The following is a 25846-nucleotide window of genomic DNA, read 5'->3' as shown; positions in this document are numbered from 1 at the left end:
ATTTATACACATATTTAGATTTAGATTATTGCCGCTAATTTCTTTTTAGATATATAAACTTGATTTATATTTATATATATATAGTTTTTTATATTGCGCGGGGGCGAGATGTGGGTGGAAAAACTTTTAAAGTTCTCCAGGATATGTCCAACTGTGTGGAAAGTTTTCACAGTTAATTGGGCGGCCTAGAGCGAGTAGAAAATTTTCATTTTTGTTTTTGAGGGAAGGATTTATATATGTACAAAAATACAACAACTTATTAAGTGGAAAATTTAAACAATTAAACTACTTGTCTTACAATTTTTATACTCTTGCCTTAAGGGGGAAAACTTTGTCACCAAGAAAAATGTTCGGACTACATCAAAGGACGTTAATTTTTGGGTGGAATAAGGCTCCTTATAGAGATCTAAATAAAAGACCAAAACTAGTAACTTTTTTAAAGTTTGCAAGAGTATATTGCATTCGGTGAAACCGAAAGAAAAATTGTTGTCTATTTACTTTACAATTTTTGCATAGAACAGGTTTTTGTTTTTGGCGGTAAATTTACTCTAACTTGGCAAAAACTATGTCAGAGTAAACAAACCTATTATTTTCTTTTTTTTTGATTTTTTTTGTTTTTTTTTTGTGTTTTTTTGTTGTTTTTTTTGTTTGTTTTGTTTTTATGTAGAGATAAATAATTACACTACTTGACATCCACAATGAGAGGAACTTCACTGATATCGATTAAATTTGGCGGCGACTGTTGCTGTGGGGCTGGCAATTGCTGTTGCTGCTGCTGTTGCTGTGGTTGCTGCGATTGTGTTAGTTGATGTTGTTGCTGCTGCTGAGAGGCTGCTGAGGTTGCAGTTGGCGTCGATGAGGCAGATGACATTGAACCAGCAGATGATGCAGAGGGCATTGCAATGGATGCGGCTGCTGCAGCAGCGGCGGCGGCGGCAGCAGCAGCAGCGGCTGAAGTTAAATGATCGTTGCTGCTGCTACTGTTGCTGGATGTTGTCGATGCCAGCAACATGCGATGTTGTTGCAGACATTGATTTGCATTGACAGCAGCAGCGGCCATCATCATGGTGGCTGCATCGCAATAATTAGACAGCATTGTTGTTGTGTTCACAGTTGATGCGGCTGCTGTTGCTGCTGCTGATGTTGCCGTTGCTGGTGTCACATATGGAGAAGCAGTTGGATGATTGGCCATATAATCGCTGGCGTTGTTGTGTATGTTGTTGCTGTTGTTATTCATGTTTATATTATTGGCGACACTGAAGAAACTGTTGCTGCTGTTGCTGCTGATGTTGTTGTTGTTGCTGCTGACATTGCTTGTATTATTGTAGTTGATTTGCTGATTGCAAATATTGCTGCTACTGTTGTTGTTGTTGTTGTTATGGTTGATGTTGTTGTTGGTGCAATTGCTGCCGTATGCCGACTGCATGCTGACAGCAACATGCTCATGACTGCCAGCAATGGCAACATTGTTAATGCCGATGCCAATTCCATTGCTGCTGCTGCTGCTGCCGCTGTTGCTGGCGCCACCACCACCACTGCTGCTGCTATTGCTGCTGTTACTGGGATTGTTGATATTGAGCGTTGCAGCCGCCACAGCTGCGGCCGATGATCAAGTTGTTGTCAATTGGCGCCACATTGTGTGTCACATTGAAGGCAGATAGGGCCAAGAGAAACTGTTGCCACTCAACAACATGTCGCGTATCAGTGTTTCGATGGGCGTTTTGCCGACTAGACGCACAAAAAACAATTGCTCAATGACCTGAAAACAAAAAAAAAAACACAAAACAAAACCATTTGAATTAGCAAATTAGTTAAAAAAATATTACTAATCTAGGCTTTTGATTCCAAGACTTTAATAAGGTAAGTAAAGTACAATTTAAGCTAATAGTTATCTAAGTTTATATATTTTTCTTATTTGTTTCAACTTACTTGTGAGGAAACAGTTCGCAGTGATGGCAATCTTAGCAACAATTTACCAAATCTTGTCGGCTGATTGGGATACTGTGTTCGACAATATTCCTCTAAAGCGCATTGGGATTTCTCTTGCAGGGATTCAATGTGTGTCACATCAGATAGACCGCAGGCATCTACAAGCATTGAAGTTAATAGAAAAATATAATTATTATATGAACATAAATTTGTCACTCATTTGTCAATGTCAAATATGCAAAATTTTTAAATATTATAATGCCTTATGTTTTCTCTCTCTCTCTCATAGTTTATTGCAGATCACCTGGCGCCATGTACATATATCCAAAGAAACTTAACTGATGGCCACGCCCACACATATACAACGTCAAGTACACAAACAATTTCAAATTACGAAAACATGACATCGCCCAAAGAGAGACAACTTGCTGCTTGCGTCACTTTAATGATTTATATTCAAAGGCAATTGAAGGCAAGTTAAGGCAAACAGAAACTCAAACAGCAAGAACGAAATGGTTAATTGTATTGGAAAACAGAAAACACAAATGGAATTGTGACAATATGTATTTTTTTATGGATCACTTCTTCAAGTTTTTAGGGTCGATTATAAAGTCTGCATATCAATTGCTATAAAATTATGCCTTATCCAAGAAAGTCTAAGGAAGAAGAGACATAAGCTAAGGTCATAAAAGAGCTAAGACAGAAAAATAAGTCATTTCGAATCTCAGTTGACTAAGAGATTCGCTTTTAATTGTGGCTAGAACTCGAGATGTTTCATTGCAATTGTGAGAACAATATTCAGACGTAAAAACAACGTCCTAAAATACTTAATATCTAAACTAAGCCTAGGAAAGGTAGAAAGAGCCAAGAGTAAGCAAAAGGTTTCAAGAGGTTCAAAATGAAGGAATATGTAACTTGAGTTTCACATATCTCTCTTGAAGGGTATTTCAAAGTCGTTAGCTTAAGTCAAAATATCTAGTTAACACACATAATGATGCATTTTTATTTTACAGAGTTTTTTTTTTGGATTTTCTGTTTTTTTTTTTGTTATTTAGTCAGTTTGTTTGCCTGTTTGAAATTCAAATTAGACATCAGCACTTGTAAATTTGTAAATTTGCATAGCTTTAAGCATTTCAAATAGTTGTTTTAAGAATACGCCATGTCGAAATTGCTGTTGTTGCTGTAGTATTTGCTTAATTAGTCAATGCAGACAGAAAATTTGTGTTTTTGTTTTGCCAAAACTCTTACGCAAATGTGCGAGAAAAAAAAACTTAAAAATCGGATAAACTAATAAGAAAAATGCACCCAGCAACTAGCATTAAAACACTCGTATAATTTGCAACTGGTTTTTATGATTTTAGCCATCCCCAAACTAGCCAAAACAGTTTTGTGCCTCGTGCTAATGAATTGAATTGGCCAAATCTGAATGGATCGTACATAAGTAAGTATTAAATTGCCAATTGCCAGAGTGTGAATTCACAGGTTTTTTTTTTCCCCCTTTTTTTTTTGATTACCAAATGGCCAGTTAGTGTTTCGTTTTTCTTTGGCTTTTCCTGTGTATGCGTTTTTGTTTTTTCTTGTTTTGCCAGCTCGTTTGAATTTCATTTACTGCCCATATCATTTAATGGTCATTGCGTCTAGGCAAAAGGCATAAAATCACGTCGGTTGTAATGATTTGTATTGGCCAGCAGCATTTAGAGTCATGCAATGAGGATTAAATTGCCATCCCGAAATGGAAATGTCAATTGAAAATTTATACTTTGAATGATACAAAATGTGTATTTAAATCTGCCATCTAAGATAAGCTAAGAGACGAAATTCAATTCACTCAAACAATTATTGATCATAGACATTTCAAATGCCAATATTTTTTTTTGGTAGAAAAGTTTATTACTTGAGAGCAAAAAGTTTTCTTCGCTTTTCATGGTCCAGTTACATTTTCATATCTTGAGGCTATCTAACTTTTAATTTAGCTCAAAGAATTCATAAAAAAATTTCTTTTACAAGTTGCTAGAAGTTCACAGTTGACCCTGTAACCCGTCGACCAACAAGAAAGTCCAAAATGTTTATTAAAACTAAATAAAGCCATAACTGTAATACTTGGACACGAACTCTAACTAACAGTCACTTTGCCATAAAACTAATATAGTTAAATCTAATGTAGCAATTCATAATTTTAGTTAAACAGTTTTTTTTCTTCATGCTGGCGACGTTCTTTTGGGATTTGCCCTAACAACGAAAAATTGGTTGCTCCTTTTTCGATATGTTGGCTAGTTGCTTATGCTATGTCTGTGGCTTTTGCTTGTGGTTGTTGTTTTTTTTTTGGTTATTGGCAGCATCACAATTTTAGTTACGTAGTTGGCAACAACTACTTTACGGTCATTATGCATTTAAAACACGCGGTCACGATCTTTTGGGCTGGCGACTGCTACGACTCCGACTGAGTTAGTAACTGCGCAACGACGAGAGACCCCAAAAAAAAAAATGCCAAAAAATTTATATGTATGTATATAGAGGAAGGTAAATATGTATATATGTAAAGCCCAATGGAGAAAAAAAAAATCGATGCCTTACAAGCAGAAAACAGTTAAAATGCAAGCAAACCAAAAAAGCCAAGCAAAGCAAAAATCAAAGCCAAGTTAAGTTTAAGCCTCGAGAAAGCTGCGCATTTCTTTTGGGGCCGACCTGGAACTGGAATGTCTTTCACTTTGTGTGCATGCGACGACTCCAACTACAACTCCAACTGCAGCCAACTCCTCCAACTCCTCCAACTTCTTCCAACAACATCATTGAAAATAAAATCTGTTTCTTTTTCCTGTTCCTTTTTCCTTGGCCAACGGACTAACCGACCGATCACTGGATCGTCAAAGCTAATGGAAAGTCAATTGACAATTATGATCATGGCCAAAATGAAATGATTCGTTGAGCATTTCATCTAATACCCAAGCTGACCAGGCCATGGCTAATTTGTGATCCAGTGTGGTCATTGTGCTTCACGATTGTTTCGATAGCTGGCTGCCTGCTTGTTATGTCTATGAAATGAAATGGTTAATAATTGCTAATTGAATTTCTGTTGCCTTTCGGCGACAAAATCATTTATCTTGATTTACGCTTATTGTCTTTAAGCCGGCGGGTATATAGAATATCTCTATGGATGGTTTTGTTTTGTGGGTTTTTCTCAAGTTTATGACAACAGCAAAACGATTCGTGGTGGTCCATAAGTTACTAAGAATTGATCAAATAACTTTTAAGGAAGGTAATTTTTTGACATGATTTGTATCTAAAAGTGGTTCAATGGTTGGCGAAAAGAGTTCTTAGTGAAGTGAAGACGGATAAGTACTTAAATTATAGAAGTAGCGTCCAAATTATATCAGAATTCTAGTAGATACATTTTTTGCATTGCTTCTATCAAAAAGATTTAAGGAAATTTTGCAAGCTTTATATAGTTTTACTTTAACGAAGATCCACTGTATATTTTTAAGTGTACTTTTTACAATTTCGCAATTGACTTTATCGCTTGCAACTAAATCTTAAGTAAACGTTTTCCCAAACCCCAAAAAGTATTTCATATCGAAAAGAGCAAACAGGAGAAAAAGGTAGAGAAAAAAAAAAATTGGGGAAAAACGAAACGCGCCCTAATGATTCTAATCAGCGACGTCTGCCTCGAAACTGTTAATTACACAAGGCACACAAAAGGCAAGTCTCTCTGGCAATTTTCAGGAAAAGTAGCTCAGACCGATCAATGAGAAAAAGAAGAAAAAAAAAGAAAAAAAATTGGAAAACCGAAAAACAAACAGAAAATGTTGGTCAAAAAGTGTGGCCAAGACATGAAAGCTACAACTCTTAACAACTGCAACAAACGACAGCAATCAGCAAGAAACGAGGCACAGAAGGATGAGGAGGAGACGATGATGATGGAGGCGAAATAGGTGAAGCTTATGGATGGAAGATGCACCATGAAGCCAAGCCAAGACATGTCGTCAGAGAGTAGATCTAGTAAGTCTATACCCGGTATTTTACTACCGCGATCGTGTCTGCCTGGTACAATCAAAGGCAAAACGACGACGACGACGACGACGACGACGGCGGAGATGGCGAAGCGATTGATCGGCTGCAGTTTATGGACTCATGCAGCCAATTCAAATGCAATTGCAAGTCTGCGTCGTCGTCGTCTTCGTCTTGGTCTTGGTCTTGGTCTTCGTCGCCATCTCCGTTACCCCATCAACCGCTTAGGTCTTCAGGTCTCTAGCAGACTGAGGTCTGTTGCTCTGGGGCTCGCCCCCTCACAAAATGTGGTTAGGAGGAGAGTTTGGTAAGCGACACACACAGCGTTTGGAAATTGGAAAATTATTTTTTGGTACGAGTTCGGACCATGAGTTTGCGACCCTGAAGAAGAAGGAGCTTGGACAGACCTAGCCTAGCCTGGCCTGGCCTGAACTGGCTCTGGGTCTGTCTGCAACTCTGCGGCTCTTTGGCTCTTGTTGGTAAGCGACATAAACGAGTGTTGTATTAATGTTCATAATGTGGTATCTCGACGTCAATAAACGTCGCCAAGAAAAAACCATTGCGACGTGAGCTTGGACAGCTGCTTGACATGGACTTCAAACAAAGGGGGGACTACTACAATGACTGGGATCACTTAATGGGGACACCTTAACTTGACACAAATTCATTTTCATTTTCATTTTCATTGCTTAATTTCTAAACTTAAACTTATGCACTAAACTTAATTGAGTATTAAAGAAAATAAATAACATTTAAAATCTCCAAAAGTTTATTAAAGACGAAAAAAAAAACAATAAAATGTATAGATAAAAGTATAGATAGATGTGTGTGTGTGTGTATACGTGTGTGCATATGTTAGGCGTGCATATGTATGAGAGGGTGTGTGTGTGTGTGGGTGTGGTTGCAAGTGTGCGTTGCGATTCCAAAATGTCCAAAGTTTTAGGCCTTCTTGTTGATGTCTTTAAATTTTGTGATGCTTTTGTTAAAACAAAAAAAAATAAATAAAATTAAATGCAATATTAGTAACAGGAAAAGCAAAATTTGAAAAATTAAATAGAAAAAACTGCAAATGCAAAATTTCTCTTGCCATCTGCAGTTTTTCCATTACCAATTGAGCTGAAAAAAAACAAAATCAAATGTAATAAACCAAAATAAACCTTTACCATGTTTAAGTTTTAAGACTTAAAAAACCAAAATCAGTTAATTTGCATCATTTTAAGGTTTAGCCAAGTGAAAAGTTTATCATATGAAACATATTACCTGAATTTATTGTTATTGATTGATTTGCCTTTTATTGAAAGATGAAATTATTTTAGTTCCTTATGGCCAAAAGTAAGGGAATTGGATTTAGAAACTAAAACAAGTTAATCTTTGTATAAGGAAAAACTGTGAAGCTATTGAAGCTTAGGACATAAAACCTGTTCGGATATTAGAATCAGCTGGAAGGTCTACTAAGAATATTCTTGGCTAAAGTCATTTAGAGTCAATACTTAAAGTAAAGCACTATAAAAGCAGTGACTATAATATTTAATAGAAACATTCAGAGCTTCAACTTGTTAGTTGTTATATTTAGTACTCTAACTCTTACTTACTTCCTGTGAAGAAAGTCAAATTTCTATAGAGGAATGTTAGATCTTTTGAAGACTATTGCAGCATTGAAGTACTGAAGTCTTGATATAAGAAATAAAGGCAAATTGTTGAAGACAATCTTATATAGAATGTTAAAGGAAACTCTCAATAATGAAAAGTATTTCGAAATATTAAAATCATTGACCAATTTCTGAAGTTGTAATAATTTAAATTCTCAAAAAATTAAACACAATCTTTAATAACACTCTAACATTTCAAGTCATGATTCCACCAAAAACACAATTGAAAAATTACATATTGTTTTTAAATGATGAAATTACAAGTTGAAATCAAGTTGAAATTGAAAGTTCATTATATGCAATATACTTATGTATAGATCAGATCTTCCTAAGGTTTTTAAAACGATCTAAATCAAATCTAATCTCTTTCAAGGATCTACGACTTCTAAAAGGTTTCCCCAATTTAGATAGGTAAATAAATAAATTCAAAACCATTTTTACAGTGGTCTGCATGTGTGTTAAGTAAGCCAGTTAGTAATTAAATGAAGCCAAAATAAATTAGTAAGCAACAAAAATAAAACATAACATAATTGATTTAATTGTTAGTTAGCCAATGGAAAAACAAATGTTATGAATTAGTCAACAAAAATAAAAAAACAAAGTTTAGTAACAAATATGAAGTGAAAACACAAGCCAGGATTAATTTTTTGGTTTTAACAGCAACAGCGTCTTTATATATATATATTCTTCTTCATTCTCTTTCGATTTTTTGGGATAATGTTTTTTGGTAAGATTTACGAACTAAAATAAGTTAACCACTAGAAATAGTTTTGGACTTAGTGTAAGGCAATAAATACATATAGATACATACATAATAAATAATATAGGCACTAAAGTAAATTTACGATATTGATATATAGATACATATATATGTTTACAATTTACATATCTAGTTTAAGTACAGTCTAACCTATCTAAACTTTTTAAGGGACTCAGAGGGATCCTACAATTGCCATCTACTATATGGCGAATATCTATAACTGGGACTCAGTGGATGATGAGCTCCCACGCCCATTCCCAGGCCGGCTCCTGCCCCCACTCCTACACCAAAGGGAGTGCTGTGATGGAACATATCGAAGGCCGAACCGAAGGCACCACGTGGCGGAGTCTGATAGTGACTGAACATGGCCGAGGCTGGCGTCTGATAGGCTCCACCCAGCGTCGCGGATGATGCAGAGGAGGAGGTGGCGGTGGTAGTGACGGACTGGGGCAAAGCGGACGACAAAGATGTTGCTATTGTCGTGGAGGAGGTAGGGATGGAGGAGGAGACCAGGGAATTACTCAGAGGCGAGGCGGTTAGGTTAAGGGAGGACGAACCGCTTTGCGATTGAGTAGGTAGCGATGAGCCCAAGCCACTGCTATTATTATGACTCGTCTCCGCACTCGATGGAGTACATTGCAGAGAGCCAAGAAGTTCTCCTTGCTCAGCTGAATTTGTTGCGGACTTGGCGCAAGTGCTGAAGGCACTTGACGCTGATGGCACAAAGGATTGAGAGCTTGTCTTGGGTTTTGTATCCACTTGCACTTGCACTTGCTCGGCCTGCTGCACTGCAGCCTCAACACCGGCCACACTCTTCATGAAGGCAGCCAGGTGCAAGGGAGCCTGCTGAGCCTGTGACTCATATTCAGCCCGATTCAAGTCCTCGAGATGGTCGCGCACCACCGCCAGGACATCGTCATTGGTGCAGCCACTGCTCAGAGGCGCATCCTTGCCCAGAAGCAGTGTCGACACCTTTGTTAGCAAGGCGGGCACATCCTTGTACAGAATGTCCAGCAACTTACCGGTGGTGAAGAGTACAATTGCCTTGAGGCAAGAGTATTCCGCCGAATCGACATGCAGAGCCTTCAGCTTCTCCACCTGCTCCTGGAAGATGCGTATGTGATCCATGAAGGCCACCACACGATCCGCTGCCATCGGAGAGGCATGCAGACCCGCCGCCGCCAGCAATGGTGCCACATGCAATGGCATCGAGCACTGACTCGCATTCAGGACAAACAGCTCCGACCACACCAGACGCAGTAGGGCCACTTGATCCGTGACCTGCAGCTCGGGGAAAAAGGGTATATTCTTGGCCCACTCCACAGCGGAGAAGAGCAGACGGGCGGCCAATTCGCAGATATTGTCAATGCCCATTATATTATTCGGTTGCATGCATTGGCCATAGCGGGATGTTGGATATGGTTCCGCTCGCAACAGCAGCGAGATATAGGAACTGAGGTACGAGTGACCATTGAAGCCGGCCATGCTCATGGGATCGCCATTGGCCAATTGGTATTGGCTGTGCATGCCGGCCAGACCGGGCTGTGTGGGTGGCACGCGTCCACGTTGAACGGCTGGAAAGAAACGAGAAACGGAAACTTTAAAATTAATTAAAATTGTTAAAATAATTACTTAAGAAATTCTAACAAACTTATGACTAGCCGATGACTGAAAATCTTAACTTGGATGCGTAACTTTAGATGCGTGTATCTTTTGTGGACTATCCGCTATATGGTGTCTGTTGTATATAAACCCTTTTTTTGGGTTTTGTCTAATTGTTCAACTATTTTGACCGCCATATCACACTCCGGACAATGGTTGGCATTCAAGTCTGTTGGCAAAGCTGCCACAAATGCATACAAAAGACGGGACACTATCTGGCCACCTCAATCTGTTAAGGCAATAGACAGAACATCACATCTTAGCACAGATCTGGCTTTTGTTATATCGGTTGCTGCTCCTGTTGCCCAAGACAACGTCATAAGATACTTTTCAACTTGAAGCAACCGACAGAAGTGTATTTTCTACCCTCCTAGACGACACACATTATCATATCAACCCCGTATGCGTATATATCTACCTCTCTTTTGCCCCCGTAAAACCCTTCTTCACACACACTCACACTCACACACACTTACTATCTTTGCATAATGTTGCCTCAACTGCTTAGTTATGCAAATTTAAACTAAATACTTTCAACGCATCTTTGAAAAAAGAAAACAAAAAAATCAAAAGGGTAGAGAAAATATTTTTGAACAGAGCTAAAAATTGTAGGCAATTTTAAATTTAAATGCAACGTTTTGCGTTTTAAGTATTTATTTATAAGCATTATAATTAACAATGGGGAAAAAAAAGTGAAAGGTTTTTGCCAGGAAATGGCATTTTATAGATTTGGTTTAAGCCAACAAGCCACTTGGACACGCTCCTCAAGTGACATGAACTTAAGCACGTGCTCTGGAGGAGCAACAACAACAACCACAACAGATGGAGCAGATACATTCATTAAGTAATCAGCGGATAGAGAGAGAGAGTGTAAGAGAGAGAGAGAGAGAGAAAAAAAGGGATGGGTTTATTGTGTAGTTGCTTTCTTGGCTGACTTTAGCTAATCTCCAGCATCAGAAAAACCACAAGGTTTTTATGCATTTTCGGATTGAGCTTCATCTTTTCACTTCTCTCTCTCTGTCTCACTCTCTCTCTGTCTGTCTCACTCTGGGCTCTGGCTTTTGTGGTCAGACAATAATTTTCCCAGGCCTATAAATTTTGAGACTGGACACTGGGCAATGGTTAACCAGTTTTTCAGTTTGGTTCAGTTTCTGTCTTCAGTTTTAGTGCCTATTTTTCAAGACGAAGAGAATCTTCTCTCCATCAGCACCATCTAGCACCACCAGCACCACCGGCAACACCACCCCAATGGCACAATTACGCAAATGTGTAGTGTGTAAATACATTTTTCACTCGATGTTGTCTTAAACTGGACACTGGTCAAATGGGTGGAGTGGTCGACGGGTTCTTAGATGAATCAAATCAACCCCTAGTCTAGCTTAATTGCTTGGGTAAAGCAATAAACAAACACTTTTGTCCCTGAGCTGACCACCAGAGAATGCTTTCGCTCTCGTTTCCTTTTTAGCTTAACAAAAGACGTTACTTTTGCAGTCCCAGGTAAAGGAATCCAGTTTCCGTTTCCAGGTGTGCCAGTCAGGCCTGCCTGCCTGGTCAGCTCTAGCACTTGGCTCGATCAATATAAAATAATAATAATAATAATGCTTTTGTTTCTCAATGAGTAGAAAACGTATGGGCCCAAAGGCTTTTTTCTTGTTGTTGTTGTGATTCTTGTTGCCAGATTGTGTCTGTGCTTAGTTGAAGCCTTTGAAGCGGGTGGCTTTGGCTTTGGCTTAGGTGTTTAGGTGTGGTAGGATGTGTGTGACTCGAAAACTTTGAATCTGAATCTCTGAGGCTGGCTCAAGGTGTGGAGTTTCTCTATTGTAAGAGGTGTAAAACAACAACAGAGAAAACCTTTGCCTGACCTAGTTTTTATTTTTATCAAAACCAACTAAAAGTACTTTGAGCCATTGTTTTGCTTAAAATATTTGCAGAAAATGCGTTCCGACCAAGCCTTTGAGCCATGTTTGGGCATATGTACACCATAGATCATGCAGGTGGAGTTTGATATAATAATAAATTATTGTGGGTCAAAGTTTACATATAAAAAAATCCCAAATATACTCACACATAAAATATAAAACTTAGAAAGTAATATGCCTAAAAAATCAGTTTTCAATTTATGTTTCTTGAATATTTGCTTTGCTCTCTTTCTTATCTCATTTCCAACTTCTTCCTGACAACAACTTAAATCCCTTCATGGCTACTTTTTTTATTGTTTTCTCTCAATTTTATTGTATAAAATAATTTCACTATTTCTACCCTTAAAAATATGAGAAAAACAAGTTTCACTTAACAATCTCCAGTCCAGTTCTGTCCAATTGACACTGAAATTTAATTAGAGTCGACCCCGAACAAATGCTGATAAATTTTTTCACATCACTTTATTTTTTTCTGGTTTTTTGTCGAAATAAAAATTTCCTGACCATGGCCGAGGTCTTGCTTTTAAGCCCAAAAGGGTCATTTCGGGGCATGGCCTTTGTCCGCCTTTTTTCTACTAAACTGCGCCCTGGTCAAAGTAGGCAAAAAAAAAGGGACAAGAATTCTAGTGCAGAAAATTATGTTTATTTCCCACGATTTTTCAACGCTGATATGAAAAGAGAGACTTGATGAACTAGTTTTTACTCTCATTTGTTGTTTGCAGAACTTGTCATTAAGAAAAGCGCTACCAAAAATTAAAAAAAAACAACCAAAAAGGTGTTGAACTCTTTTTTTTATGTTAAATTTTCGACAAGTGTAGAAACAACAACTCATAGAAAGACATCATTTTTTGAAATGGTTAAAACAGGTAATATTAAATAGTTGGGTTCAGACTGTGTCATTAGCTTGACTTCTCAAAAATAATAACCCACAAAGCTGTTTGTCTTAGGTAAATTTGTATTTGTTTTTTTTTTTGCAACCTCGTCGGTTAAAATAAATGTTTATATACATTTAATTACAAGTGCATTGAGCTCGAGCTCAACTCTTGTCTACTAAAGGCGCAGGCGCAATTTAATTACCCCTATACGTTCTTAACCCAAATCGCCAATAGCAACAGCATCTGTTGTCTGTCTATTGGTCGGTTAGTCGGTGAGTTTGCAAGTCAGTTTGTTATTAGCAAAACCTGTCAATATTAGTGCAAATAATAACAGCTTAGTGCACTAACTGCGCATAGTTGGGTAAGAAACTGCAACTCAAACTCAAAACCGAAAGCGAGAGACATCAACGTCTCCATCTCAGAGACGTTGTTAATTGTTAATGCTGACACATGTAACTGGCCATTGGCTTGCGCCGTCATTTAGTCAATCAGTCAATCAGTCAGTCAGTGAGTTAGTCAGTCGTTTCGGCCAGCTCTCAAAACTTGTCAATGTTGTCATTGGCAATTTGCGAATATTGTGTGGAACTTACAAGTATGCCAAATATTTGCCAGTAAACGGTAGTTACAAATTACTCTCTCATACATATATTATATTGTCTATAGGGTGCGTTTCATTAATGGGAAATCACAGAAACCTGTAACCAATTTAAAAGCCAAATGAAACTGAGCCAAAGTCAATCAAGGAAATGTTTAAATGAAAACAATTTCAAGACCATTAAAAACCATGAAATCTACCATTAGAAATCTAAAGCTAGTTATGACTTAATGGCAATGTTTAAATTCTTAAAAAAGTCACGGAATTTTTGTATATCTAGTATTCCTTTTTCTCTCAGTGTAAATATCATTAAATTATTATATAATAAATCATTTGAGTGTGTCTCATTTGAGTTAGAGCAAAACCAATAAATTTAATTTCAACTCAATATAGGAAAGAAAAAAGTGTCGACATCAGGCAATTATAATATTGAGCTAATATGGAATAATAAGTACTTTGTTGTTTGCTTTTGTTGTTGTTGGAGTAGTTCTTTTGGGTTTTTATTATAATTTTTGTTTTTTCTTTTTGTGTGTAGTTGTTTTCTTAATTATTAACAAGCGAACGAACAAGTTTGCATTTGATCTTTGGGGTCAATAAGTTGCACTCAATGCTTAATTGTTTTTTTTTCTTCGTGTTCATTGTAGTTAATGCGTTGAAATATGTAGAAGCACGAGCCGAAAAACAAAAAAAAAACTAAAATTATTTGTGTTTTTAATTCGTATCTGAACCGTTTCGATCTAAACTGACCAATGGCCACATTCTTTGGCAAACGATCTATCTTTCTCTGGCAAATGGCTAAATGTTGTGAGGCAAATTCCTAGCATGTGACATTTAGTCATCTCATTTCACCCAATGAAAGTAAATTTCATTTGTTTTCTATGCTCTACTTCCGTTCGGCCTAGCCTCAATGTTTGACTTTTAATTGACCCTCCCTCTCTCTAGCCAAGAGACAAAACAAAACAAAACAAAATAAAATTAAATTGATATGAAACTTACCTTCACGTCTCATGCCCATTTTGAGGCACTTTTTCAAGCGGCAATATTGGCATTGATTGCGATGATGTTGATCTATGGGACAATTTCGGCTACCACGACAGGAGTAGGTGAGATTGCGTCGCACTGAACGCTTGAAGAATGATTTACAGCCTGAAAAAGCAAGAAGAGAACATATTAGTAAAATATAGTGAAGAAAAAAAAACATCTCTAGACCATGTAAGCCCCTAAGCTTAACAAATTCTTTGGCACCCAAAAAATATACATACTAGAAGCAGCCTTTGACAAAAGAAGATTCCAACTTCTTCTTGCCACTCCACTTCCACTTGGTCCTCTGGTCTCCCCCCCGTTAATGTCAATGGTCATGTTACACGTTTCATGGCTTAACGCCTCCCATAAAATTACCTTTAATGGCTTTCAATTAACAAAGTGTATCTTGGGCACGAAGATACAACTGCCTACAACTGGCAGCAGCCGCCAGAGCAGAGAGTCTGGCCTGGTCTTTCCTCACAATGTTGCAGCACTTCACGACGAAAATTTACTCTTAAGCCTTAGTCCCAGTCTCTAGTCTAAAACTTAAGCTTGAACTTCATAGGGTCCACTTAAGACACAACTACTTCAACTAGCCAAGTTAATGTCGCCCCGCGTATCTAAACATGTGTATCACTTTAGTACCCAAAAAACACAAAAAAAACAGCAAATTTCTGCATAAAAAGGCATTGTCTGTATTTACATGTTTCTCCTTAATTTTTTTTCGTCTTTAGTTTTGGCCCTAGGACAGAAAACCGAAACTTTTCTCACAATAACTCAAAAACAATGGCATATGCTCATAAAATTCGTTTTAAGCTGTAAAATCATCATCAAAAAGCAAAAACAAAAAAACCTAAAAGGAAAACGAAAAATGTAAGCCTTCAATCCCATAAGCCATACAAGATCATAGGCTATAAAAGATTTCAGTTTTGTTTTGCCAATGCGATCGTCGTGTGGCTAAAATCCCTCGCCCCACATCTCCCCAGAGAAAGAGAGAGAGAGACGGGGTAAACGTGGCCAGATGGAAAAAAAAATTAAAACTGATTGGAAATTGAAGTCGTTCGATTGATGCACTACAGGTGGGCCACGCCATAGTAAAAATGTGATGGACTAACTGAATTCTTAGGAGTGACAAAAAAAAAGAGGTGGAAAAATTCTTAATAAATCGCAAAACTATAAGATTTTGTTTGCTCCAACAGAGAGAGAGAGAGAGAGAGAGAGAGAGAGAGAGGGAGAGAAGGGCATTTAGAAGGCTTGAATGCCTTAACTCTTAGCACACAAGTCTAGGAACTGCACATACACACAAGTTTTACACCATATGATCTACGAATAACGATATTGTACCAAGTCACGATTTCTGGCAAAACGTACCGTTGGCTTTGTTACCTATCCCACTCCCCCTCCTGTGCACACACACACACAAACACACACATAGCTATTCTCACCGCTTCCTGACCTCCGCCACAGCTCTTACAACTCTTTGGCTTAAACAAGAGGAGGAAGAAGTAAAAGAACTGCAACAACAACAACAACAACAGGGGCGAAACTGCCCATATGCGCCTATCGCATCTCTATCTAGAGCTGGAAGCTCGAAGGTAGGTCTTAAGGCAACCAACAGTCCAGTCCTCCAGTCCAGACGCGATGCGAACGATGCGCTTGGTTATTGATGAAGATACCGTAAACAAAATCTGACTATGCCAGTGAATGCCAGTGGTTTAGGGCGGTGGTTGGGGAGGGGAGGGAAGACGCGGGGTAATATCGTCGTGTTATATCAATAACCGAAAAAGGGTGGATCGCGGTGGATTTTCTTAAAGCTTTAGCTTTTGCGCTGATAGATGCCTTAGATATACAGCTGTGGGAAGTCCAAGCAAGCCAGATAGAGACAGACAGATAGACAGACAGAAGGAGATAGATAGATAGCGAGAAGCCTTAGGATCCCTAAAGAAACAAATTTTCATAGGGTTTCCTCAACAGTTTAGGCTTAGCCTCTCTTCTTTAGTAGCTTCAACTAACTTGCGGTAGTTTCAATTACCGCTGCTGTTTTCTTGTTTAATTGCTTCGAAAAAAACAAAAACAAAATACAAAATACAAAAGAAATGGTCTTGCGTGCTGTACGCGCCATAAAGCGTTCAATATACACAGTTAGTTTGGAAATATTTCCAAGAACTTGTCTAAAGCCAAAGCGTTTTATTATTAATTGAACTTCCTCAACTGCAAAAACGAATAGAAAGAAAAAATAGTGTAAGTCGATCTCACGAAATGAAAGTTAATAGCATTTCATTGAATGCCCTTTTAACCAAAAACAATGCCGCGAAAATAAAGTGCGAAAACTAAACTAATAATTGGCAAAGATTTTCTCTGAATTTCAATCAATCTATTAGATATGTTTTTTCTCCATTTTTTTTAAGATAGTGCATTGAAAGTGCCGCTAGATGGGATGATCTTTGCGGTTATTTTAGTTGCCGCTTGGCCGCGCTATTTAAAGCGTGAAATTAGTTGGCTCAACCAAAAGACGCATATACTACGAAAAGCAATCTCATCCCATCTTGCTAGACCATATGCTATTATCTATATATATATATGGTTGTTGGCTTATAGTGTAATATTTGTCTACTCATTTGTTTTTCTAACTGTTGTGCAATTTTATTTTGGAGCATTGACCCTCGATCCGATCCACACAGAATGTGTAACGAAGACAAAGTCAATAGCACTGCATCTACTACCTTGACTTGAAGCTCATTTTCTAATTATTAATACGGGAGAGTGCTAGAGAGGAGAGGAAGAGAGAGAGAGAGTGGGAGAGAGACAGGCCCATCATTAAGGTGCAATAATTAAATGTTAAAGCTTACATGAGGCACTCAGGCCTAGTCAAAGTAATTAGCACAGGCAAAGAGTCAGCCAGGCAGTCAGCCAGCCAGCCAAACAGCCACAGTTACAGCCACCAAAGGCGGCTAGACAAAGTCGCTTTGGCTATAACTGGAGTAAAACCGAACCGAAACAGAAAACATAATTACAGGCAACAGGCCCCCCCATCATCAGACACGAAAGAAATCGCATGCACTTGGAGTATCTACAAAATGCACTGATTATGAACGGTTGGCTTGAACTTCAGAGTTTTCGATCTCAAGCTTTGAAATTGAAGGTGAAGGCGGAAGGAAACAGGTGAGTCCCCCCAGAGTCCCCAGGGTGCCAAGAGATTGAGTAGTTGGCCATAAAGCTGTAGGGTTTATAGCTTGATATAGGTCAACGGTAAAAAGTAACAAATTAAATGAGAACTTAACTAAAGCCAAGTAAAACAGAGGATCAAAAGCAACATTGATTTGTTAAACACTCATTGTAATTGCATACTTTTGGGGCTGGAAGACGACAGAAAATGACAGCCAAGTCAGAGATCTAGTTTTGCAAGCCCTAAGACCAACTTGTGGCCCATATGCTAGTCCAAGTTTAAACCTAATCCACACGTATAAACATATATATGTATGTGTAAGGCACAACAACAACAACAACACAAAATGCCGACGAAAATAAAGATAAGCGATTTAGCTTTGATTTAACTGATGCTATGTGAAGTTATGCGGCAACCTCCAAAAGAGTTGGATAGAACAATCCACTATGATCCAGTCTCTAGTCTCTTGCGCTGGTCATGTACACCGACATGAGATCTCGAGCTTGAGCTCGAGTTTGGGCCTGGGCTTTTGACCAAACGACACATGGCGATAAGGAAAAGGTTATTGCTGCAGACTTAAGACTATTAAAGAGAGAGACCTAGGCCAACAGGCACTGCGGGGCATGTCGTCGTCGTCGTCGTCAGCAGCAGCAGCAGCAGCATGAACCTCCAGTTCTCAATTCTTGCGGCCAAATGTTGCAAGTGCAAGCAAAAAGATGCACACAAAACGTGCCAACTAACCAACAGAAGAAGAAGCAGAAGAAGAAGTGAAATAGAAACAGAGAGAGAGAGAGAGAGGGGAAAACTATTTCTGGGTTTTCTTCTCTATTTTTCGTTTTGGTTTGTTTTTTTTTTTTTGGGGGGCTGATCGATTAGCCAAGTTAGTTTAAAAAAGAAAATTGCGCATGAAGTGGCAACAACAACAACAACAAAACAGTAACCGGCAAACGGTCCCCTTTGGGCCTTTTGAGCGAGCTTAACATAATTAATTAAACCGTTACATTATAAAGCGGATCAAGTCGGTAGTTCACGATTTTTTCACTATATAGAGCGAGAGAGAGAGAGAGAGAGAGAGAGAGAAACTCTTTTTCTCGTGTCAGGATAAATTTTTTGCGCCTCATTTGGCGCTAGGGCTTTTTAACTAGAGAACGGAAGGGGCGGGGGAGGGGACTGGGGATGGATGGAGACGATGCTGCTAGCTGATCCAGTGAGGCAGATGGAGAAGTTTCCAACATTTTCTTCTAAGTACAACGATTTGTACTACAAGGCAACTTTTAATGATTACAATGTCTAGTATTGTTGTTGTTGTTGTTTTTTGGTTTGTTTGTTTGTTTTGTCTGTTGTTGCAATATCTCTACAATTAAGTTTTGTTTTGTTTTTGGGTGATTTTCCTTCTTTTTTTTTTTCTTTGCTTGTTTTAATGAAGGGTTTTGAGTTGAACTGAGCCCAAGTCAACTTTAACTTTAGTCGAGCTCATTAATGTTGACAAAATGTTGAGCAATCGATGGGAAAAGTACACAGATTGAGACAGAGAATGAGAGGGAGACGGAGACGAAGACAGAGACTACTAAGGAGTGCCCTTGTTTAACAAAAGTTATATTTCTTGTATGTAAAAACAATATAAAGTAAGATGTGAGTTTAAAAACTATTAAAGGAACTTTGGTTATCAAAATGTGTATGAATAACAATCGAATAGGAAATTCTCCATAAATTGCATTATGCTACAATGATTACCTTCAAGTACTTACATATGGATATATGTAGAGTAAGGGAATCATTTACTTTTATGGCCACATATTTCAGCCTACGACTTGCCATAATAATTTGTCTCAAAATATATATATATAAGTATATGTGGCAGGCTATAAGTTAACAGGGGACTCCATGGAACTCTGAGCTACTGAGTTGCCGAATTGTTGTAAGCTTCGAGTTGTAGTTCTTGTTGTTGTTGTAGACTGTGGGGGATAGTAAATCATTTGGCACACAAATCGCTCGCACGGAAGTTATAAATGATTATCAAAAGGCGATTTAGATGATAAATGGTTATGGTTAAGCAATTGACTTGACTTCTTTTCGCTTTCTTTCTACAGCCTCGAGGATTTGGCGAATGCAAATTTTTACTGCATACAAGCTTTAAATTTATTAAGAGTCTTGTTACTAATTAATAAATACAAAAGTTAAAAAAAAACCAAAAATACAAAATATAAAGTAATGCCATATGCCTAAGGCGGGACACGCCCCAAACGCCTCCCCGAAATGAAACTGCAGCGTCATAAATTGCAAGCCAAAAAAACAGAAAAAAGAAAATCAAAAAAATTCGCTGTGGGCGTTGTTAATTTCTGCAGTTGTATTTACTTTGTTGTTGTTACTTATAATATGATTTTTTTTTTTTTTTTTTTAATAAAAACGACAGCAAATTGATTTATGTTTTTGGCTTTTTGTTAAATGTTCAACATTCTCATATATATGTGTGTGTGTGTGTGTCAGCAAGGGGAATGAATTTTCTTGACAGTTTATTTTCATTTTCCCCATGTGAAGAGGTGAAAAATAAGAAAAATCTTGGCCATAAACATAAAAAACAAATTAAAAACAGATTTTAATAAATAAAAACATTTTAAATATGTGTTTTTTTTCCTGTTTTTTTTTGGATTATGTTTTGGGTCAAACAATTGCGAATACATTTCTCTGGGTTTGACAACATCATAATGAAGTTAATTAAAAAGCCACACATGTTGCTTGAGGATGGAAGTCAAACAAAAGGACAATCGGACAGACGAATGTCCAGAAATTCGCATTTTATTTTTTTGCAGATCATCAAAACTTGTGCTTGCCTCCGTTCCTCATGGGTTTGGAACGTGGGAACTTCATTTAAGTGACTTCCCGTTGCACTTTCTTAAGCTAAGCATATTTATGGTTTTGGATGACAAATATGAATGTATCTCAAAGATACACACACAAATTAAAAAGAACTGACATGGTCTGGTTAATGCGGCTTCGCTGGCGCTTAACAATTAGACAAGATGGCAATTTTTTATATTTTTTGTTGTTGTTGCAGTTTGCATTAATTTTGTATTAAATTAATTGCATGCTAGTCTAGTTACTACTTTTAGTAGCTTGAGTAATTTTTCACTAAAATTTATTTGTCATAGTCATGTAGAGCAAGCAGGTTGAGTTATAAATCATGTTAATTTAGATTTTGACATGAGTGCTGAGTGAGGGGTGGAGTCGCCATATATAATAATAAGGAAATGCCTTAGACTATTCTACGGAAAAGTTTACCTAAACATACTTGACTCCTCAATAGGCCATGACAAATGAGCATTATCGGAAAACTTTTAATCAGCAACAACAAGAGGAAGAGAAGAAAGAGTTCTCTGGGTCTTCTTCACCTACAAAACAACAGCTGGAATCAAACAAGTTGCTACCTACTACAATAGGAGGAAGAAGATGATCAAGGGCTAGAGGTAGAGCAACACGGAACCGGCAAACAGGCAACTCTACGTAAGAGACGTATGTCTGTATGTGTGTGTGTGTGTGTGTGTCTACACTCGTAAGCTACAATTAATCTTCTAGAGCTACAAAAAGCAAATGCAGTGGGGTGAGTAAACTTGGCATAAATTTCACATACTGCCATGGACAAGCTCTCTCTCCCTCTGTCTCTCTGTGGCGGATCTTTTGCCGGACAGACTGGCAGAACGGGGGGTAGATCGGGACAGACAAGTGAGACAACCAAAACGAGTTGCGATCTGCACCTTGAAGTGAATCAGCTGAAAAGGACGACCCGACCCCGAGACCGACCCGAGAGCACATTATGGATTTTAGTAGAAAATCTTCTTCTTCACATTTGGCAATGATATGAAATGGTTTCTCTACTGATCTCTCAGCTTTCTATGCCTTTTTTTTTGTTTTTGTCTACGTTCTTCTTCTTTTTTTATACTTTTTATTATTATTATTTTTATGCCCGGGCATAGAACAAAATAGATTGCTATCGTGGCAACATCATCAGGCTCACTCAAGAGAGAGGGAGAGAGAGGAGAAAACCCAAAAGATATCTTACACACACACACACACGCAGTAAGTGGAGGTAAGTGTATTGAGGTGGAGGCAAAACACCTTCAGAATGCAACGAGGCGGTCACAGAGCAACATTTCTTGTTGCAGTTGTTGTTGTTGTTGCTGTTATTTGTTGGCCGTTGCACATGCGTACAAAATGCTTGTGTGATTAATAATAATAGCAGCGCCTACCATGGGACTGAAAAGTGCCAGAAAGGGTTACATGAAGTCAGAAAGAAATTCGTATATGAAATTTAGTTAACAAATTTTGAAATTATGCTCACAAAATAGAATTCGAATACTTGTAAACTATATTTCTTAGCTCATCTTTTGCCCTAATATATTTGATATTTTAGCCACTGTACCTCATCTATATATTCAGTTGGAAAAAGGAAAAGAAACGAAATATACCCAAGAGTCATTTCATTTCAAAGTAGACTCTGCTCACATCTAGAACATTTGAAGAGATATGATTATGACAAGTTCAACTCCAAGTTGCACTAAATGCCAAGACATGCAGTTGGCAGAGACTTCTCCGTTCTGGCCTGGCCTGGCCTGGTCTGGCTTTCTTCTACCCCATCTTTTTCTCAGGTTCTCTTCTCTTACTCTCTATAGCCTTTATCTTTAGCCCTTCTCTCATGTCTAAGACAATAAAAAGGTGGGCGCTTCATTTAGCAGCCGAGCACAATTTGCATGTTTGCACAATAACAGCAACAACAACAACAGAAAACGTAACTACCAACAATTCTTTGTGTCTAGTACAAAGCACACCGTATTTTATTTAGATAATAATTTTCTTCTTTTTTTTTGTTGTTGTCGTTTTATCTAGCGATAAGCTAACCAAGTTAAGAAACGGACGGGTGCGTGCCTGGCCTGGCTTAAGAGGGCGAGATCTGTCTACACACATATATATCTGGATAGATATATAGATAGGAGTGAACACAGGCAGAGAAAAAGCTGAGAAGAAATACTAACTAAATTGTAAAAATTAGATAAATAATTTTAAACAATTTTTAGGTAGCCTGAATGACTATTCAAAATCAATTACTGATTCTAATAAGATACTTCTTTGTGATAAACATATCTAATCAGCAAAACAAAACTACCTCAAAGATTGCTATGAAATGGATTTCCCATAGAGTTAAGAATCATTCTAACCTCTACCTAGGAATATATTAAGTCGATATATTCATTTGCAAAAGCTTTGAAAATCCATTGAAGCTTTTCTTTCTATTGAGCCATCAAAATGTCATAATTTTGATTAGAAAATCCAATAGAAGCTATTCTTTTGCATTAATTTCTGCACTTCTTGGCTAGATTCGCATTCTTCTTTGACTCAAGATTTGCAAGATCGCACACCCACACACACACACACACACACACAATAGCATTGGTGTGTTCTTTTTTGCCATCTCATCAAACTGCCATAATTCACGGTAACTGTCAAAAATCAACCGATCAGCCGTTGGCAGGCTGGCACGCTTTTATGTTTTTGTTACACAATATATTTCTGTTGGGTCATCATCATGATCATCATTATGATGATCATCATCATCAATGCCGATGTTGGTTAAGATACATAGAAAGATTCAATTGAACAATTACTCACCTTCACAGGTAAACTGTCCGTAATGTTTGCCGGAACTCTTGTCGCCGCAAACAACACACTCGATATTCTGTTTGGAATCGATCTGTGATCCACTATTGCTGCTCTGCGAATGTGAGCTATTGGCCTGGGAGCTGGGTGTGGTGCTGCCGCCATTACCACCGCCGCCTCCACCTCCGGATGAGCTGCCCAGACAACTGGATGACTGCGATCCCTTGATAATGGGTAGCATATCTGTAGTATGACCGGATGGGACACCACTGGCATGATGTCCTGCCGCCGATGAGCCACCACCATTGGCACTGGGCAGGCTGGAGAGATCCTCTTTGATTGTGTGATGTGCACTTTGGTTGAGATTCGCCGTGGAGGCGGTCAGCCCGGATAGATCCTGTTTGATAACCGCCGACTGTTGGCTGGCCACACTGCTGGGAGTGGTGCCGCCGCCGCCAGCCGATCCGGCTGTGCCTGGGCCAGGGCCCGCCGATGCAGAGGCATGCAGGTGACCACCAAGATTCGGATCATGCCAGGCTGTGTGCGGCGGCACGCCCAGACCCATGGAGCGCGAGAGTCCCAGATCGAAGGCGGACAACTCGGCCCCGGATTGGGGACGGGGATTGAAGAAGCCGGGAGCTGTGGACGGGGAGGCGCACATGACGCCGCCACCGTACACGCTCAGAGAATTGTGCGTAATAATTTTGGCGGCCGGATCGGAACACGTGGTAAAATTCGTGGAATACACTTTTGATCACACACACTAACACACACACTGACAGATCGGTAAGCCAATCAAATTCCTTTGGAAATTCTCTCGCCCAAGCAGCGTTTACAATTTATTTATTTATTTTCGAAATTAAATTTCTTTTCTAATATTTTGAAAATTTTTCTTTTTTATTTTTTTTTGGAAAATATTCTTATTTCAAATTGATTTGTTGAATCATTTTCCAAACACTTCTTCTTCTTCACTGGCCACACAGAAACACTTGGCAAAACACACGAGCAATTTTTTTCTTTTCTTTTATTTTTTTTGTTTTTCGTATTTTTTTTTATTTTTCCGAAAGACTTTAAAGATTTTTGAAAAATATTTCTCTTTTTCTTTGCATTGACTTGTATGTTTTTTGAAAAATGCGCGTCATGCGGAGCAGCGAAAATCTCAGCTGTTCTCGTAAGGCCTTTTAGAGCCTGACTGGCAAAACATTCGTGGCCAAAAGGTACACGACCCGACCCGACTCGACCTAACGACACATCACACAAATCTCTCTATATACGAGATATATATATCCATATCTCTGCGCTCCTTGCACTCACAGTTGTTCAATGGTTGAGTGGAATTGCCATTGAATCTCTCGTTCTCCCTCTATCCGCTGTAGGCTGGCTGGCTGGCCTGGCTGGCTCTCTGGTGGCGGGGCAAGACCTTCAATGCGTTTGGCTGATTTGCTCAACCACCACCACCACCAACACCAACATCACTAACACCACCACCACTCGTATAACCATAAGAGTCTCTCTCTCTCTCTCCCTCTCTGTTTCGTTGAGTTGCCAACTTTTCACTCGTTTTCAACTCGAGTCTCTTATGAATTGGACTTTTTCCATCCACTGGGAAAAACTCGTTTCTCGTTTCCTCTGCTTTTCTTATTAGTTTGCTGTCGTTGGGCACATCTGTTAGCTCACTTTGGCTACTTTACCGTTAACATTTTAACTTTTTTTCATTGACTTTTGCTGCTGCTTACTGACTTTTTAATTTGTATGACAACTTTAAAATGGTAAACCGTTAGTCTCCACCCCAAAATACCAAAAAATTATTTGTTTTAGTCGCCGTTAAAGTATCTCAAAGTCTTCTGGTTGGCCAGGTTAAAGTGTTTTATTTTCTGATAAATTTTGTTGGCTCTTTAAGTGCGTTTTTTGTTTCTTTTTTATCTAGTTCAGACTGGCTGATATAGCCGCAATCTTAAAGCTGCCTTCCCATTGGCCAATGCTTAAATGGCTTATAGTATATGTATGTAAACAATTTTTTAGTCATAGATTACAAGATGAAGTCATTTTGTTTAGGAATATTTTTGTAGTAGGAACTTTTTTTCTACTGTATAGGAATTTTGAAAATTTATTACAGGCAAATGTTGTTTAAAAAGTGTTTGAAACAATTAGTTAAACTAGCATAAAAATGGCTTCATTTATTGACTTACAAGTTACAAAAGTATTTGGCAAAAATTCTTGAAACAAATTGAAAAAGTTTACTTTGTTATGATTTGAAATTTTATGCCAAGGTTTATTTTTCAATGGAAATTCACCGAATTATTTAAAGCTCATAAATTTGGAGTGAAAATAGTTTTTGTATATCGAATTTTGATAAGTTTCATAGGTAAATCTCGGTCTTGGGGGAAAATTTCTTTCATTTCCAGGATCCTTCAGGATCTTCCCTCTACTTGATGTTCATAATTCTTAACAAAGAACTTAGAAGCATAAATTCTGGACTATTTTTTTTGACTTTCTCACCAACTAAATGTATAATTTGTTGATATTTTTCAAGTTATAGTTATAGTTAGTATATTTGTAAATAGTTTTTGGATTAGCCCACATTTTATTAACGCTCAATGTATTCGGCATGCAT

The 25846-nt window shown here is 38.2% G+C and overlaps 2 protein-coding genes across 2 annotated transcripts; both read right to left on the bottom strand.

Annotated features, from left to right (window-relative positions):
- Positions 1-630: 630 nt before the first annotated feature.
- Positions 631-1444, bottom strand: LOC26529630 (probable serine/threonine-protein kinase DDB_G0277071). Its single transcript, XM_023178636.2, has one exon. The coding sequence runs from the start codon at positions 1424-1426 to the stop codon at positions 683-685; it is 744 nt and encodes a 247-aa protein (XP_023034404.1). The 5' UTR covers positions 1427-1444; the 3' UTR covers positions 631-682.
- Positions 1445-1636: 192 nt separating this feature from the next.
- Positions 1637-24091, bottom strand: LOC6648116 (steroid receptor seven-up, isoforms B/C). Its single transcript, XM_002069463.4, has 5 exons — positions 23245-24091; positions 14391-14540; positions 9366-9917; positions 1930-2087; positions 1637-1759 (listed from the first exon to the last, which is right to left on the bottom strand). Exons 1-5 carry the CDS (start codon positions 23891-23893, stop codon positions 1643-1645), a joined length of 1626 nt encoding a protein of 541 aa, XP_002069499.3. The 5' UTR covers positions 23894-24091; the 3' UTR covers positions 1637-1642.
- Between the last annotated feature and the right edge of the window lie 1755 nt (positions 24092-25846).

Source organism: Drosophila willistoni, chromosome 3R (assembly GCF_018902025.1).
Source record: "Drosophila willistoni isolate 14030-0811.24 chromosome 3R, UCI_dwil_1.1, whole genome shotgun sequence".
In the NCBI taxonomy this organism is placed as follows: Eukaryota; Metazoa; Arthropoda; class Insecta; order Diptera; family Drosophilidae; genus Drosophila; species Drosophila willistoni.
This window is presented reverse-complemented; position numbering and strand designations above follow the sequence as displayed.

What these genes read in the sequence shown, in the direction of transcription:
- LOC6648116 (XM_002069463.4), bottom strand. Translation starts at nt 23,893, where the DNA reads ATGTGCGCCTCCCCGTCCACAGCTCCCGGCTTCTTCAATCCCCGTCCC. An exon ending in AATGGGCATGAGACGTGAAG is followed by an intron (nt 9,918 to 14,390) that starts GTAAGTTTCATA and finishes GTTTCTTTCCAG; the next exon opens with CCGTTCAACGTGGACGCGTG. An exon ending in TGCGAACTGTTTCCTCACAA is followed by an intron (nt 1,760 to 1,929) that starts GTAAGTTGAAAC and finishes TTTTGTTTTCAG; the next exon opens with GTCATTGAGCAATTGTTTTT.
- LOC26529630 (XM_023178636.2), bottom strand. Translation starts at nt 1,426, where the DNA reads ATGCAGTCGGCATACGGCAGCAATTGCACCAACAACAACATCAACCAT.